The sequence below is a fragment of the Pelobates fuscus genome, chromosome 3, assembly GCF_036172605.1.
Source record: "Pelobates fuscus isolate aPelFus1 chromosome 3, aPelFus1.pri, whole genome shotgun sequence".
In the NCBI taxonomy this organism is placed as follows: Eukaryota; Metazoa; Chordata; class Amphibia; order Anura; family Pelobatidae; genus Pelobates; species Pelobates fuscus.
Window position 1 is genome coordinate 348,011,794 of NC_086319.1, and position 13,734 is coordinate 348,025,527.

At 37.5% G+C, this 13,734-nt stretch overlaps 1 protein-coding gene across 1 annotated transcript in view; it reads left to right on the top strand.

The window, feature by feature from the left end:
- The first annotated feature begins 285 nt into the window (after window positions 1-285).
- LOC134603294 (proprotein convertase subtilisin/kexin type 5-like) overlaps window positions 286-13,734 on the top strand; it is a 218,336-nt gene continuing 204,887 nt past the window's right edge. Inside the window, exons 1-2 of the mRNA XM_063449140.1 lie at window positions 286-459; window positions 2,257-2,460. Coding sequence (XP_063305210.1) covers window positions 348-459; window positions 2,257-2,460 — 316 coding nt within the window. The 5' untranslated portion in view covers window positions 286-347. The remainder of the gene's footprint in view (window positions 460-2,256; window positions 2,461-13,734) is intronic.

The following is a 13,734-nucleotide window of genomic DNA, read 5'->3' on the forward strand; positions in this document are numbered from 1 at the left end:
AACATTGATAAATTGCACTGCAGGTATACTGTTGCAGTCCAGACATTAACATTCCATCCCGTCCCTCTCCAAAACTGCTTTCCTTGAATAATTGTGGAAGGAATGTGATCCTAACATTGAAGTTCCTGGGACACAGACCGGTTTGACCAGTGTGTGGCTCGGATTTCATACTCTAAACAGAATTTCTATCAAGAAAAAAAAAACACTCTCAGTCTATTGTGAAAGTGCACCTGCTAGCCGAAAGACTTCCTACGAAAGAAATCTGCAGGAAAAAAATGAGAATGCAAGAAACAAAAACATACAGATTAATATTGTTTACTATATGTAGTTTGCATCCTGTATGCTCTATGTTGTGCCCGAATGGGCAGTTTCCCCTCAACGCACAATGTGTGGATTGCCATTCTACCTGTGAAGAATGTATTGGCCAAGAGCCGTATGAATGCTCTGAGTGTGGCATCGGTAAGTAAATATGGCTGCAATTCATGCTGTAGTTTAAGTTATCAAGTACAAATCTAGAATCCTTCGGGTTTTAAAATGTTCAACTTGTATTTTTTTTTTAACCTAGCAACTAGAATGTAGTAAAATAAATCATAGAGGTCTTTACGAAGAAATTATGAGCATTATATATAAGATAATATGGTTGAAAAAAACACATTTTACGTATTTAGCACCCTAAATAATCTTTTAAGTGTAGGGGCTCTCATTTTATAATCCCAAAGCTGTTTTTTGAAACGTGCTGTTTTATAATCATAATAATTTTGCTGATATTTTATCTGTCTTTATAACACGATTTTCTTGTAAATTAAATTGTTTATAAATGAACGTTGATTTTAATTGTTGGCCTTAGAGGTGTAAATGCTTACTGTTTAAACACTAGTTCAATGTATATTTTAGGTTTTTCACTTTGCCCTTGATAATAGTTTTCTTTTATGTATTTGTTTAAATAGGTATAGTTAGTTATTAAGTTTATGTACATTGAAATGTGACTGTAATCCATTTTTGTTTAGTATTTTTAACACTTTTTCAGGCAAATTTCACAGCATGTCAACCTACTTTTCCTCAATCTTGTTCTTGTAGTGGAATGCATCTTGGTTATAATGGATTATTAGAATTAACTTGAAAAAGTTTCAGTACTTCCAAAATTGTTAGGAAATACAAACAGGGTTATTCACTAACGTAAAATTGCGAATTAAAAGTCAATTTCAAATTAAAAAGACAAAACAGAAAAGTGGAAGCTAGGGGAGCACTCGTATATGGGGTTAACCAAAGACTAGAAGACATGAGTGCCCTAAATGTATTTAAAATTTAACCTTTAATAGTAATAATAAAATCTAGTATAAGTCCCATGGTAAGGGTAGTACTCAAATGGTAATAAACTAAGGTATATACACTCTCTAATAAGTGACTATCAAATAAGAAAATATGTGGAGATACCCTGTAGACACAAAAAATAATGGAATACAAGAATTGAATAGGTTCTGTTTTAAGGTGTACAGAAATCTTATGTGGAGGTGTACGCAAAATATAGTTTTGCAAACCACAATAACTGAGTAATTATCTTTTGTTGTACTGATGCATGTACACAATAATACACTATACAAGGTACGTGTATAGTGTAAAACCCTAAGGTGTACACAGTCTTATAAATCAGTTAGCAAAGAGTTAAAGTATATGCGTACTCTTAAGTAACTAAAGTATATACAATTAAGTAAAGTAATAAATAACTGAAATATATACAATAAGGAAAAAGGTCCTGTTCAAAAGTATACAGAGATCTTCACCACTAATGTAAACTGAAAAGAAACTGAAGTATATACAATTTGGTAAAAAAAAAAAAGGTCCTGTTCATAAGTTTCCAGAGACAAACATACTGTCTAGTTATAGTTAGTGATGGGACTTATACTAGATTTTATTATTACTATTAAAGGTTACATTTTAAATACATTTAGGGCACTCATTTATTCTCTCTTAAAACAATTTCAAATTAAGGCCAAAATATCTAACAAGTATAACAATAAATATAAATATCTAACAATGTAACAAGTGTAACAATTCTCCAAGTCAGCTTTGCTACTAGTTTGGCTTCTGTGGCCTTAAATTAGAAATTCACTTTTAATTCCCAACAAATCTCACTTTAGTAAATAATAATGATTATCACTTATATTTTAATGGGGAGATGTTTTTTTTTAGGTGCCGACTTTAGAAGTGTAAGTAAATTATGCTTATGTTGTTAGGTTATTAAATTTGTTTTTTCAGATGAAGATGGGATAGAACGGTTTCTTCATCGCGGTCGCTGTAAAATACACTGCCCCAGAGGCTTTTACCAAGACCACAACACGTACACCTGTGAATCATGTCCACTAAACTGTGATATATGCAGCAATGTCAACAGTTGCCAGAAATGCAAGGCCAACTACAAGATACAGAACGGAGCCTGCTATTTAATGCAATGCCTGCCAGGTACAGAACAAAACCAAACATTTATTGTTATAAAACAGAATTGATTAGCATTTTTTTTTTCATAGCCATTGCTTAGAATTGTTTCTATATAGCTACATATGATATAGAAATATATTCAGATTTTTATCAGGATATCAACTACGTCTCATCTATACAAGCATAGAAAAAACAACAAATAGGGTTTCAGCTGTTACTGAACAAAAAATATAAATGCAGACAATAGTATAATATTGCAACACTACAAATCACCAGAATAATACTGGTTGCACTTACAGAATGTCAGAAGATATAGCCTAGGGTGGCTTTGAGGCACGATATCTTCTGACGTCCTGTGAATGCAACCAATGTAATTCTGGTGATTTGCAGTGTTGCAATATTACACTATTGTCAGCATTTATATTTTTTGTTTAGGAACAGCTGAAACTCTATTTCTTTCTTTCTGTATGTTGTAGTAGCCATATTTTGACTTATGTAATTACCTTGTAAATTAACAGTTTACATATTCTAAAGCAATAAATATAAAATAAAATAAATATAAAATGTATAGACTTATGCAAGGAAATACATTTCTCTTCTGCCAAATCATTTTTTCTGAAGATAGAAAATATTTCGGGACACACGAAATTTGAATTGATGCTGGTTCAGTTCTGCCAAATGTTGATTCGGTAACTAAATCATAAGAGCAAACCAAAAGGGTGTGAAAATGAATTAATCAATGTACTGCAAAATATATACATAATACTGTATAATACAATGTATATATTTTAAAATACACTGATTTTCACACCATTTGATTCACAGATCAACAGAGAAAAGATAACCAATAGGGGGAAAAACATAAGAAGCAGAAATAAAAATATTTATTTATTAAATATATTATATGTATATATATATATATATATATATATATATATATATATATACTTTTATACATATATATATCTATAAGTATAAGTGTATCAGGTTTCTCGCACATATAATTGAATGATGGAGGCAGCTTAGACCAGTGTTTCCCAACCCAGTCCTCAAGGCACACCTACCAGTCCAGGATTTAGGGATTACATAGCGGTGGCTAAGGTGTTTTTAGAAAAAGAAAAGAAAAAACACCTTAGACACAACTGGGTCACCCCTAAATCCTGGACTGGTAGGTGTGCCATGAGGACTGGGTTGGGAAACACTGGCTTAGACAACCCAAACCGCAGTCTCTCTTTTCCAGTCCATAAAAGGTGTACATGATGGAGGAAGGAAGTAGTGCCTTAGGATATTTTCAAATGGGGAAACATTGTATGTAGAGGTCGAAGTAGCTCTACTTTATACGCCTGAGCAGTACAATCCCCATTTGGAGATATCTTTAGTGGCAAGTGCTCCAGGGAGAATGAAAGATGAACAGAACACATATCCCAATCTAGTGTTGTATGTTGTGGTACAGCAATTGGTATATATGATGTATATAGTCGAATATATAAGTGAAAATACACTCACAGATTTTGAAGCATCCAACTGGCTCCCACAAAGCAGCATAAAGTGTTATAATGCCCACTTAAGAATCTTGCTTGCTGGTAGGAAATCCCATAGTGAATATATGCAGATAAAAACAAGAAATACAAAATATAGTGTTGTCTGTTAATAATACAACATAAAATCATATTTTGGAGAAGTACTCACTTCTGTGTAGCAAAATATCGGTTTTGCTCAGTACACAGGGCTTAGGTGGTATGTTCACCAGCTCCAAGGAAAGAAAATAGGGTAGGTTCAGGGGTGTTGTACAGTTAAGCTACTTTATTTACTTCTAAAAATAAATATAAAGGTAGAAACAATATAATAATCAATAACATTGACGTGTTTGACCTTCAACAAGGCTTTCTCAAAGTGTTTCATATAGTTGGACATACAAATATATTGTCACGAACTCCAGAACCAGACACACTGCCAGAACACAGACACAGGAAGTGCAGTACCGGTCCTTACAGTGGCCGGGCTGTGCACACAGAGAGAAGTCAAGATACAAACCAAAGTCAGAGGGAACCAGAGAGACAGAATAATCGATAAGCCAAGCCAAGGTCAGGGGTTAGAGAAATAGGATAAACAGTAAGACAAGCCAATATTCTTTAACCAGAAAATCAAACGAATGGACAGAGTATACGCGCTATTAGGCTATCAAAAGACCACAACAGGGCAATAAGACATGGAAGAGGTAGGTTTAAATATGCTTAGGAGGATTCTGATTGGCTAACTTTCGATTGGAATTAATTATGACACGTAAAAGGTATTTGAGCCTTCCACTTTGACCCATGACATCATATTTGTGCGCCCTGTCATGTGACTGACTCGGGCGCCTATTTACACATGCTGTACGCAAGCGTGCAGTGTCCGACTTGCCACCAGGGGGAGCAGCCGTGGGAAGCATCCGGGTGACGGAAACCGCCGCTCGCATCAAGCAAAAATGTGAAGGAGCCACAGGCGGTGTGAGCCTGTGAAGCGACCACTCGTGGCGCAGGTAGGAGGGAGGTTGCCGCGAGCCGCGCGGCCGCCTCAGACTGCCATTTGCGGTACCCTGACATATATTATATAGTTACATAGCTGAAAAGAGACTTGTGTCCAACAAGTTCAGCCTTCCTCACATATGTTTTGCTGTTGATCCAAAAGAAGGCAAAAAACCCAGCTTAAAGCACTTCCAATTTTGCAACAAACTAGGAAAAAATTACTTCTTGAACCCAAAATGGCAGTCAGATATCTCCTTGGATCAAGCAGTTATTACCCCACTAATTCAAAGTTATATCCCTGTATGTTATGTTTTTGGAAGTATTTATCCAAATGCTGTTTAAACATCTGTATCGACTCTGATAAAACCACCTATTCAGGCACAGAATTCCATATCCTTATAGTTCTTACTGTTAAAAAAAAAAACTTTCTTTGCCTTAGATCAAATCTCCTTTCTTCCAGCCTAAATGTGTGACCTTGTGTCCTATGTATTGAATAGATTACAGTGCCTTGTTTATGAATAGATTTCCAGATAATGGTTTGTACTGGCCCTGAAAAATGTTATCATATCCCTTCTGAGGCGCCATTTTTCCAAAGGTTTACATTTTTTAACCTTACTTCCTAACTAAAACGCTCCATTCCTTTTTATCAATGTTGTAGCTAGTCTTTGCACTTGTTCTAGTGCCATGATATCCTTCTTTAGAACAGGTGCCCAAAATTGCACAGCGTGTTCAAGGTGTGGTCTTACCAGCGATTTATAAAGAGGCAATATTATATTTTCATCTCAAGAATTTATGCCACTATGTATGCATGACAAAACCTTACTGGCCTTAGCAACTGCAGATTGACATTGCATGTTGCTGCCTAATTTGTTGTCAATTCCCAAATCCTAATTTGTTGTCAATTCCCAAATCCTTCTCGTGTGTGGTTACCCCTAATTCACTACCATTTAGGGTGTAAGTTGCTTGTGCATTCTTGACCCTGAAGTGCATAACTTTGCATTTCTCTACATTAAATTTCATCTGCCATTTTAGTGCCCAGCCCCCCAATTTATTTAAATCCCTCTGCAGCAAAGCAATATCATGCTCACATTGTATTACTTTACAAAGTTTTGTGTCATATGTGTCTTTTAATGCCTATTTCAAGATCATTTATAAATATGTTGTATAGAAGCGGTCCCAAAACAGAACCCTGAGGGACACCACTTACCACTTTTGTCCAGCTTAAAAATGTACTATTAATGACAACTCGTTGTACTCTATTATTAAGCCAATGTTCTACCCAAAGAATAAGAATATTCATCTAGACTAATTTCTTTTAGTTTGAAGACTAACCTATTGTGAGATACCGTATCAAATGCCTTGGCAAAATCAAAGTAGATCACATCCACTGCAATACCCTGATCTATTCTTCTACTTACTTCTTCGTAGAATGCAATTAGGTTAGTATGACAAGACCTATGTTTCATAAAACCATGCTGATTATTGTTAATAACAAAGTTCTTCCCAATGAATTCCTGATTATTATCCCTTCATAGCCCTTCAAATATTTTCCCAGTCATAGAAGTTAAGCTCACTGGTCTATAATTTCCAGGCAAGGATTTTGAATCCTTTTTAAATATAGGAACGACATCTGCCTTCCTCCAATCCCCCAGGTACAATACCTGAAACAAAAGAATCTTGAAAGATTAAATACAGACGTTCACTTATTTCCCCACTTAGCTCCTTAAGTACTCGTGGGTGAATACAGTCAGGCCCTGGAGCTTTATTTACATTAATTTTCTTTAACTGCTGTAGCACCTTGTCTCGAATCATACAATCACAAGTTATCTGCAAGTTTTTTTGCAGCAATCATTTGCATACCTCTTGCCATAGGATCCTCATTAATATATACTGAAAAAAATTGTTATTTAAAATTTCAGCCTTTTCCTGGTCTTCATTAACTAACAGACCCATCTCTGTTTCCAGTGTACCTACACTTTCATTTTTTTTTTTTGGGAAAAAGAGTACAGTTTGGTGCTACTATCACCTATTGTGAATCACTCAACCACACAAATTTAAAGTGCACAGAAAATATATAATGGTGAGAGCACTCAAATACATGCAGTTAGACTTTTTTACCAGTACTGTCTTGGGTATATATCTAAAAACAACAAGACATAAAAAGAAACATAGGGTAATATTGTCATGAATGTATATAATGACCATAAGATACTGGTTAAACTCACATGCTCTGAGTCACTTATGCAAGCTGACTCAGACTATGAACTTGTAATGGAGATGAAAGCCTTTTAGACTGGACGTCTTGTATTGATGTAGGATGAGTCTTCTCTGGATGTAAACTTTACAATTATTCCAGGATACAGGATCAAAGTAAAACTTATTTATTAGATACAAAATCAAAGAATATTAAAACTCAAATACAAATTTAAAATTGTCCATAAAATGTTTGACGCGTTTCGTCAAAGAAGCCTTTCTCAAGTGGTGCTGTCTGTTCATCTCCAGTGTTTCCGTTTATATTATGAAGAGTTTGACGCTCTTTTCCGCGGTGTCCGTGTTCTCTTACTTCCGCTTTCTCATCATCGGTCGTCAGACGTGTCCCGCACGTCATGACATCATTCCGGCGCCGTGTACCGGAAGTATTACGGGCGCCATTTTGGAATGTCCTTGCAATACATAATTTGCCAGTTCTTAGTAAAATCAATCAATTAGGCATAAATAGGAATATAAACACTTACTAAAAAACTTCTAAAGGGAAAAAATAGAGGAAAGGTATTGTTAGATTAAAGGAGAATAGCCATAAGATATATATAAAAATAAAAATTAATTTCAGTCCTTTGAACATGTATTCTAAAATAATTTAAAAAGACAGTTTAAAAATGTAATATTGGAATTTTTATATCTTATGGTCATTATATACATTCATGACAATATTACCCTATGTTTCTTTTTATGTCTTGTTGTTTTTAGATATAGACCCAAGACAGTACTGGTAAAAAAAAGTCTAACTGCATGTATTTGAGTGCTCTCACCATTATATATTTTCTGTATACTTAAAAAAAGGTTTGGGGTTGGTTTTAGATTCTTTGGCTATCAATTTCTCATTTTCTAGATTAGCCACTCGTTTTGTTTCTTTTATATTTATTACCCAATGGTACATACTGAGAAATGTACCTTTCTAATATTTGTTTGAAGAGTTTCCATTTATCCTCAGTGTTTTGTTTTTTTTTAACTAAGGAGTTTATGCCAGTCGATTTGTTGTAGAATTGCTCTAATCTTATTGAAATTGGCTTTTTTAAGATGATACGTTTTGCTATACTTTTGCTTTTTTGAGTTTATTTAAAAAATTACAATATTGTGAATATTATTTCCCAAATGCTCTCCTACTTGAATGTTGGTCAAAAGATCAACATTGTTTGTTATAACGAGATCCAGACAAGATTCCTTTCTAGTTGGTGCTTGGTGCTTGTACCAGTTGTGACATGAAGGTGTCATTTAACACTTTTAAAAACCTGATTCCCCTTGCTGAAGTACTAGTCACTCTATCCCAATTTATGTCCAGGTAATTAGAATCCCCAATAATTAACTTGTTAAACAGATTTGCAGCTTTCCCAATTTGCTCTAACAGCTGTTCTTCCTCATTAGTCAGGGCCGCCATCAGGGCATGACAACCATAACTGTTGTCATGGGCCCGGTGGTCCTGGGGGACCCGGACTGCTCAGGGAGTCCCGGGCCCCACATTTCATTTGTGCACATATAGATAGCGATTATCGCTATCTATATGTTCACCTCGGGCCCCGGCTACCTGTAGAATGCAGACGGGGACAAGCCAGCACCATCTTAACTCTCCAGCTGCTCCTGCCCGTAACTCTGATCTCCCCCCTCCCTGGCCAGGTAAGAAGCAGGGACGGGGGAATACAATATAAATACCACCAAAAAGGCTCCCCTCCCACCCCCCACCACCCCATGCAGCCCCCTATTTTACATGCAGCCCCCACATTTACATACACTAAAACCACAACACAAACACACACTGCATACACACACTAAAACCACAACACACACACACTGCATGCACACACTAAAACCACAACACAAACACACACTGCATTCACCATACACACACTAAAACCACAACACAAACACACACTGCATTCACCATACACACTAAAACCACAACACAAACACACACTGCATTCACCATACACACACTAAAACCACAACACAAACACACACTGCATTCACCATACACACACTAAAACCACAACACAAACACACACTGCATTCACCATACACACACTAAAACCACAACACAAACACACACTGCATACACACACTAAAACCACAACACACACACTGCATACACACACTAAAACCACAACACAAACACACACTGCATTCACCATACACACATTAAAACCACAACACAAACACACACTACATTCACCATACACACACTAAAACCACAACACAAACACGCACTGCATTCAACATACACACACTTAAACCACAACACACACACGCACTGCATTCACCATGCACACACTAAAACCACAACACAAACACACACTGCATTCACCATACACACACTAAAACCACAACACACTGCATTCACCATACACACACTAAAACCACAACACAAACACGCACTGCATTCACCATGCACACACTAAAACCACAACACAAACACAAACTGCATTCACCATACACACACTAAAACCACAACACAAACACACACTGTATTCACCATACACACACTAAAACCACAACATAAACACGCACTGCGTTCACCATACACACACTAAAACCACAACACAAACACGCACTGCGTTCACCATACACACACTAAAACCACAACACAAACACGCACTGCGTTCACCATACACACACTAAAACCACAACACAAACACGCACTGCGTTCACCATACACAACTAAAACCACAACACAAACAAGCACTGCATTCACCATACACACACTAAAACCACAACACAAACATGCACTGCATTCACCATACACACACTAAAACCACAACACAAACACACACTGCATTCACCATACACACACTAAAACCACAACACAAACACGCACTGCATTCATCATACACACACTAAAACTACAACACACACACTGCATTCACCATACACACACTAAAACCACAACACAAACACGCACTGCATTCACCTTACACACACTAAGGCCACAACAAAAACACATACAGCAATCACCATACACACACTAAAACCACAACACAAACACTTTGCATTCACTACACAAACACACACTTTATCTAAAACACACAAAACTACATTCATTATACAAATGTGCAATCTGTATCCATTTTACGCACCACACAGGCCATCCTTATGGGTGGACTTAGAATGGGTCCTCGGGGGCGGGCCCAGGGGGCCCACACTTTGAACTGTGTCAGGGGCCCCGAAATGTCTGATGGCAGCCCTGTCGTTATTATTTACATTAGGTGGTTTATAACATATCCCAACCAATAATTGATTTCCCTTCATTTGCCCCAAGCAGATATCTACTCATAAAGCTTCCACATTTTCCTTGTCACACTTCATATGCCTAACATTTGACTTTAACTCATGGTTGGCATACAAACATACCCCACCACCCTTCTTTTTTTCTTATCCTTCCTAAAAAATGTGTACCCATTTAAGTTAACTGTCCAGTCATGTGTCTCATCCCACCATGTTTCTGTTATGCCTATTAAATCATATTGTTTAGTGTATGCTATTGCCTCTAGTTCCCCCATTTTGTTAAATAGGCTCATTGCATTAGTATACATACATTTGATATTATCATGAGTCATTTGTACTTTGTGGGAATTTTTATCAATATTACATACCTCCTCTGTTCTGAGCTTTCCCCTCCCCCATCTCCACCCCCTTTGTTTTGAGCCCATCTCCTTTCTATCCTATGTTAAGTTTCTAGAATGCTATGACCCTCTCCCCTACTACTAGTTTAAAATCTCCTCCAACCTTTTAGCCATCCTATCCCCCAGCACAGCAGACCCTCTTGCGTTTAGGTGCAATCCATCACTGCTATACAGGTTGTACCCAAGCGCAAAATCGGCCCAGTGCTCTAAAAACCCCAAACCCTCTTTCCTGCACCAAGACTTCAGCCACGTATTGACCTCTCTAATCACCCACTGCCTTTCTGCTGTAGCGCGTTGCACAGGTAATATTTCTGAAATATAATATTACTTCCTAGTTCCCTGAACTCTGACTTTGTCATTGGTACCAATAAGGACCATGACAGCTGGGTCATCCCCAACCCCTCCCAAAAATACCTCCACTCTGTCAGCAACATATTCTTAATACATATTCCCCATATAAAAATGTAATCGGGGGCTTAACACTATATGGCCATATGGTATAAATGAATCCTCATATATTTTTACTAAGATGGGTGATTTTAAGGAGCCATCAAAATTTTAAACTCTTAATCTATATTTTTGTAGCAATTAGTTGAAACCTTGAATACATCTCTATTTTACATGGTATCACAGTTTGCTATTGCAACCTGCTAAGACGCTCATTAGTGATGTCCCGAACGGTTCGCTGGCGAATAGTTCCTGGCGAACAAAGCTTGCTCGCGTTCGCCACGGATGGCGAACATATGCGATGTTCGGTCCGCCCCCTATTCATCATCATTGAGTAAACTTTGACCCTGTACCTCACAGTCAGCAGACACATTCCAGCCAATCAGCAGCAGACCCTCCCTCCCAGACCCTCCCACCTCCTAGACAGCATACAATTTAGATTAATTCTGAAGCTGCATTCTTTTTTTTGTTTTTGTATTTTTTTTTGTTTTTGTGTTTATTATACATTATCCTCCATAGCCAGTAACCTGTGTTTATTATACATTATCCCCCATAGCCAGTAACCTGTGTTTATTATACATTATCCCTCCCATAGCCAGTAACCTGTGTTTATTATACATTATCCCCCCCATAGCCAGTAACCTGTGTTTATTATACATTATCCTCCCATAGCCAGTAACCTGTGTTTATTATACATTATCCCCCCCATAGCCAGTAACCTGTGCTTATTATACATTATCTCCCCCATAGCCCTTAACCTGTGTTTATTATACATTATCCCCCCCACAACCAGTAACCTGTGTTTATTATACATTATCCCCCCACAACCAGTAACCTGCGTTTATTATACATTATCCCCCATATCCAGTAACCTGTGTTTATTATACATTATCCTCCCCATAGCCAGTAAACTGTGTTTATTATACATTATCCCCCATAGCCAGTAACCTGTGTTTATTATACATTATCCTCCCATAGCCAGTAACCTGTGTTTATTACACATTATCCCTCCATAGCCAGTAACCTGTGTTTATTATACATTATCCCCCCACAACCAGTAACCTGCGTTTATTATACATTATCCCCCATAGCCAGTAACCTGTGTTTATTATACATTATCCCCCCATAGCCAGTAACCTGTGTTTATTATACATTATCCCTCCTATAGCCAGTAACATGTGTTTTTTATATATTATCCCTCCCATAGCCAGTAACCTGTGTTTATTATACATTATCCCCCCCACAACCAGTAACCTGCGTTTATTATACATTATCCCCCATAGCCAGTAACCTGTGTTTATTATACATTATCCTCCCCATAGCCAGTAAACTGTGTTTATTATACATTATCCCCCATAGCCAGTAACCTGTGTTTATTATACATTATCCCTCCCATAGCCAGTAACCTGTGTTTATTATACATTATCCCCCCATAGCCAGTAACCTGTGTTTATTATACATTATCCTCCCACAACCAGTAACCTGTGTTTATTATACATTATCCCCCCCATAGCCAGTAACCTGTGTTTATTAAACATTATCCCTCCCATAGCCAGTAACCTGTGTTTATTATACATTATCCTCCCATAGCCAGTAACCTGTGTTTATTATACAGTATCCCTCCCATAGCCAGTAACCTGTGTTTATTATACATTATCCTCCCATAGCCAGTAACCTGTGTTTATTATACATTATCCCTCCCATAGCCAGTAACCTGTGTTTATTATAACTTATCCCCCCCATAGCCAGTAACCTGTGTTTATTATACATTATCCCCCCATAGCCAGTAACCTGTGTTTATTATACATTATCATCCCATAGCCAGTAACCTGTGTTTATTATACATTATCCTCCCACAACCAGTAACCTGTGTTTATTATACATTATCCCCCCATAGCCAGTAACCTGTGTTTATTATACATTATCCCTCCCATAGCCAGTAACCTGTGTTTATTATACATTATCCTCCCATAGCCAGTAACCTGTGTTTATTATACATTATCATCCCATAGCCAGTAACCTGTGTTTATTATACATTATCCTCCCACAACCAGTAACCTGTGTTTATTATACATTATCCCCTCCATAGCCAGTAACCTGTGTTTATTATACATTATCCTCCATAATCGAACCATCGATCGGTAACCTGGATGAAGTAGGGGGTCTATCTGTTTTATTAAATATGCGGTAATATGCTTTTAATGGGATAGGACGTTAGGAAAGGTGTGTGATTGGGATAAGTGGTTGTGGCTGTATTTACCTTATCCTGGGACCGACCTGGCTCCTAAGCTTGAGCCGCGTGTGGCTGGATCACTCCTGCCTCTACACGAGCCGCATGCGGCTTGATCTCCTCTTCTGACTTAGCCACGTGCACTGACCGCAGTGATCGGTCACGTGTCCCGCCTGGCACTAGGAGCACGGCTCGAGTCACGAGCTCGCTCTTAAAGGGGCAG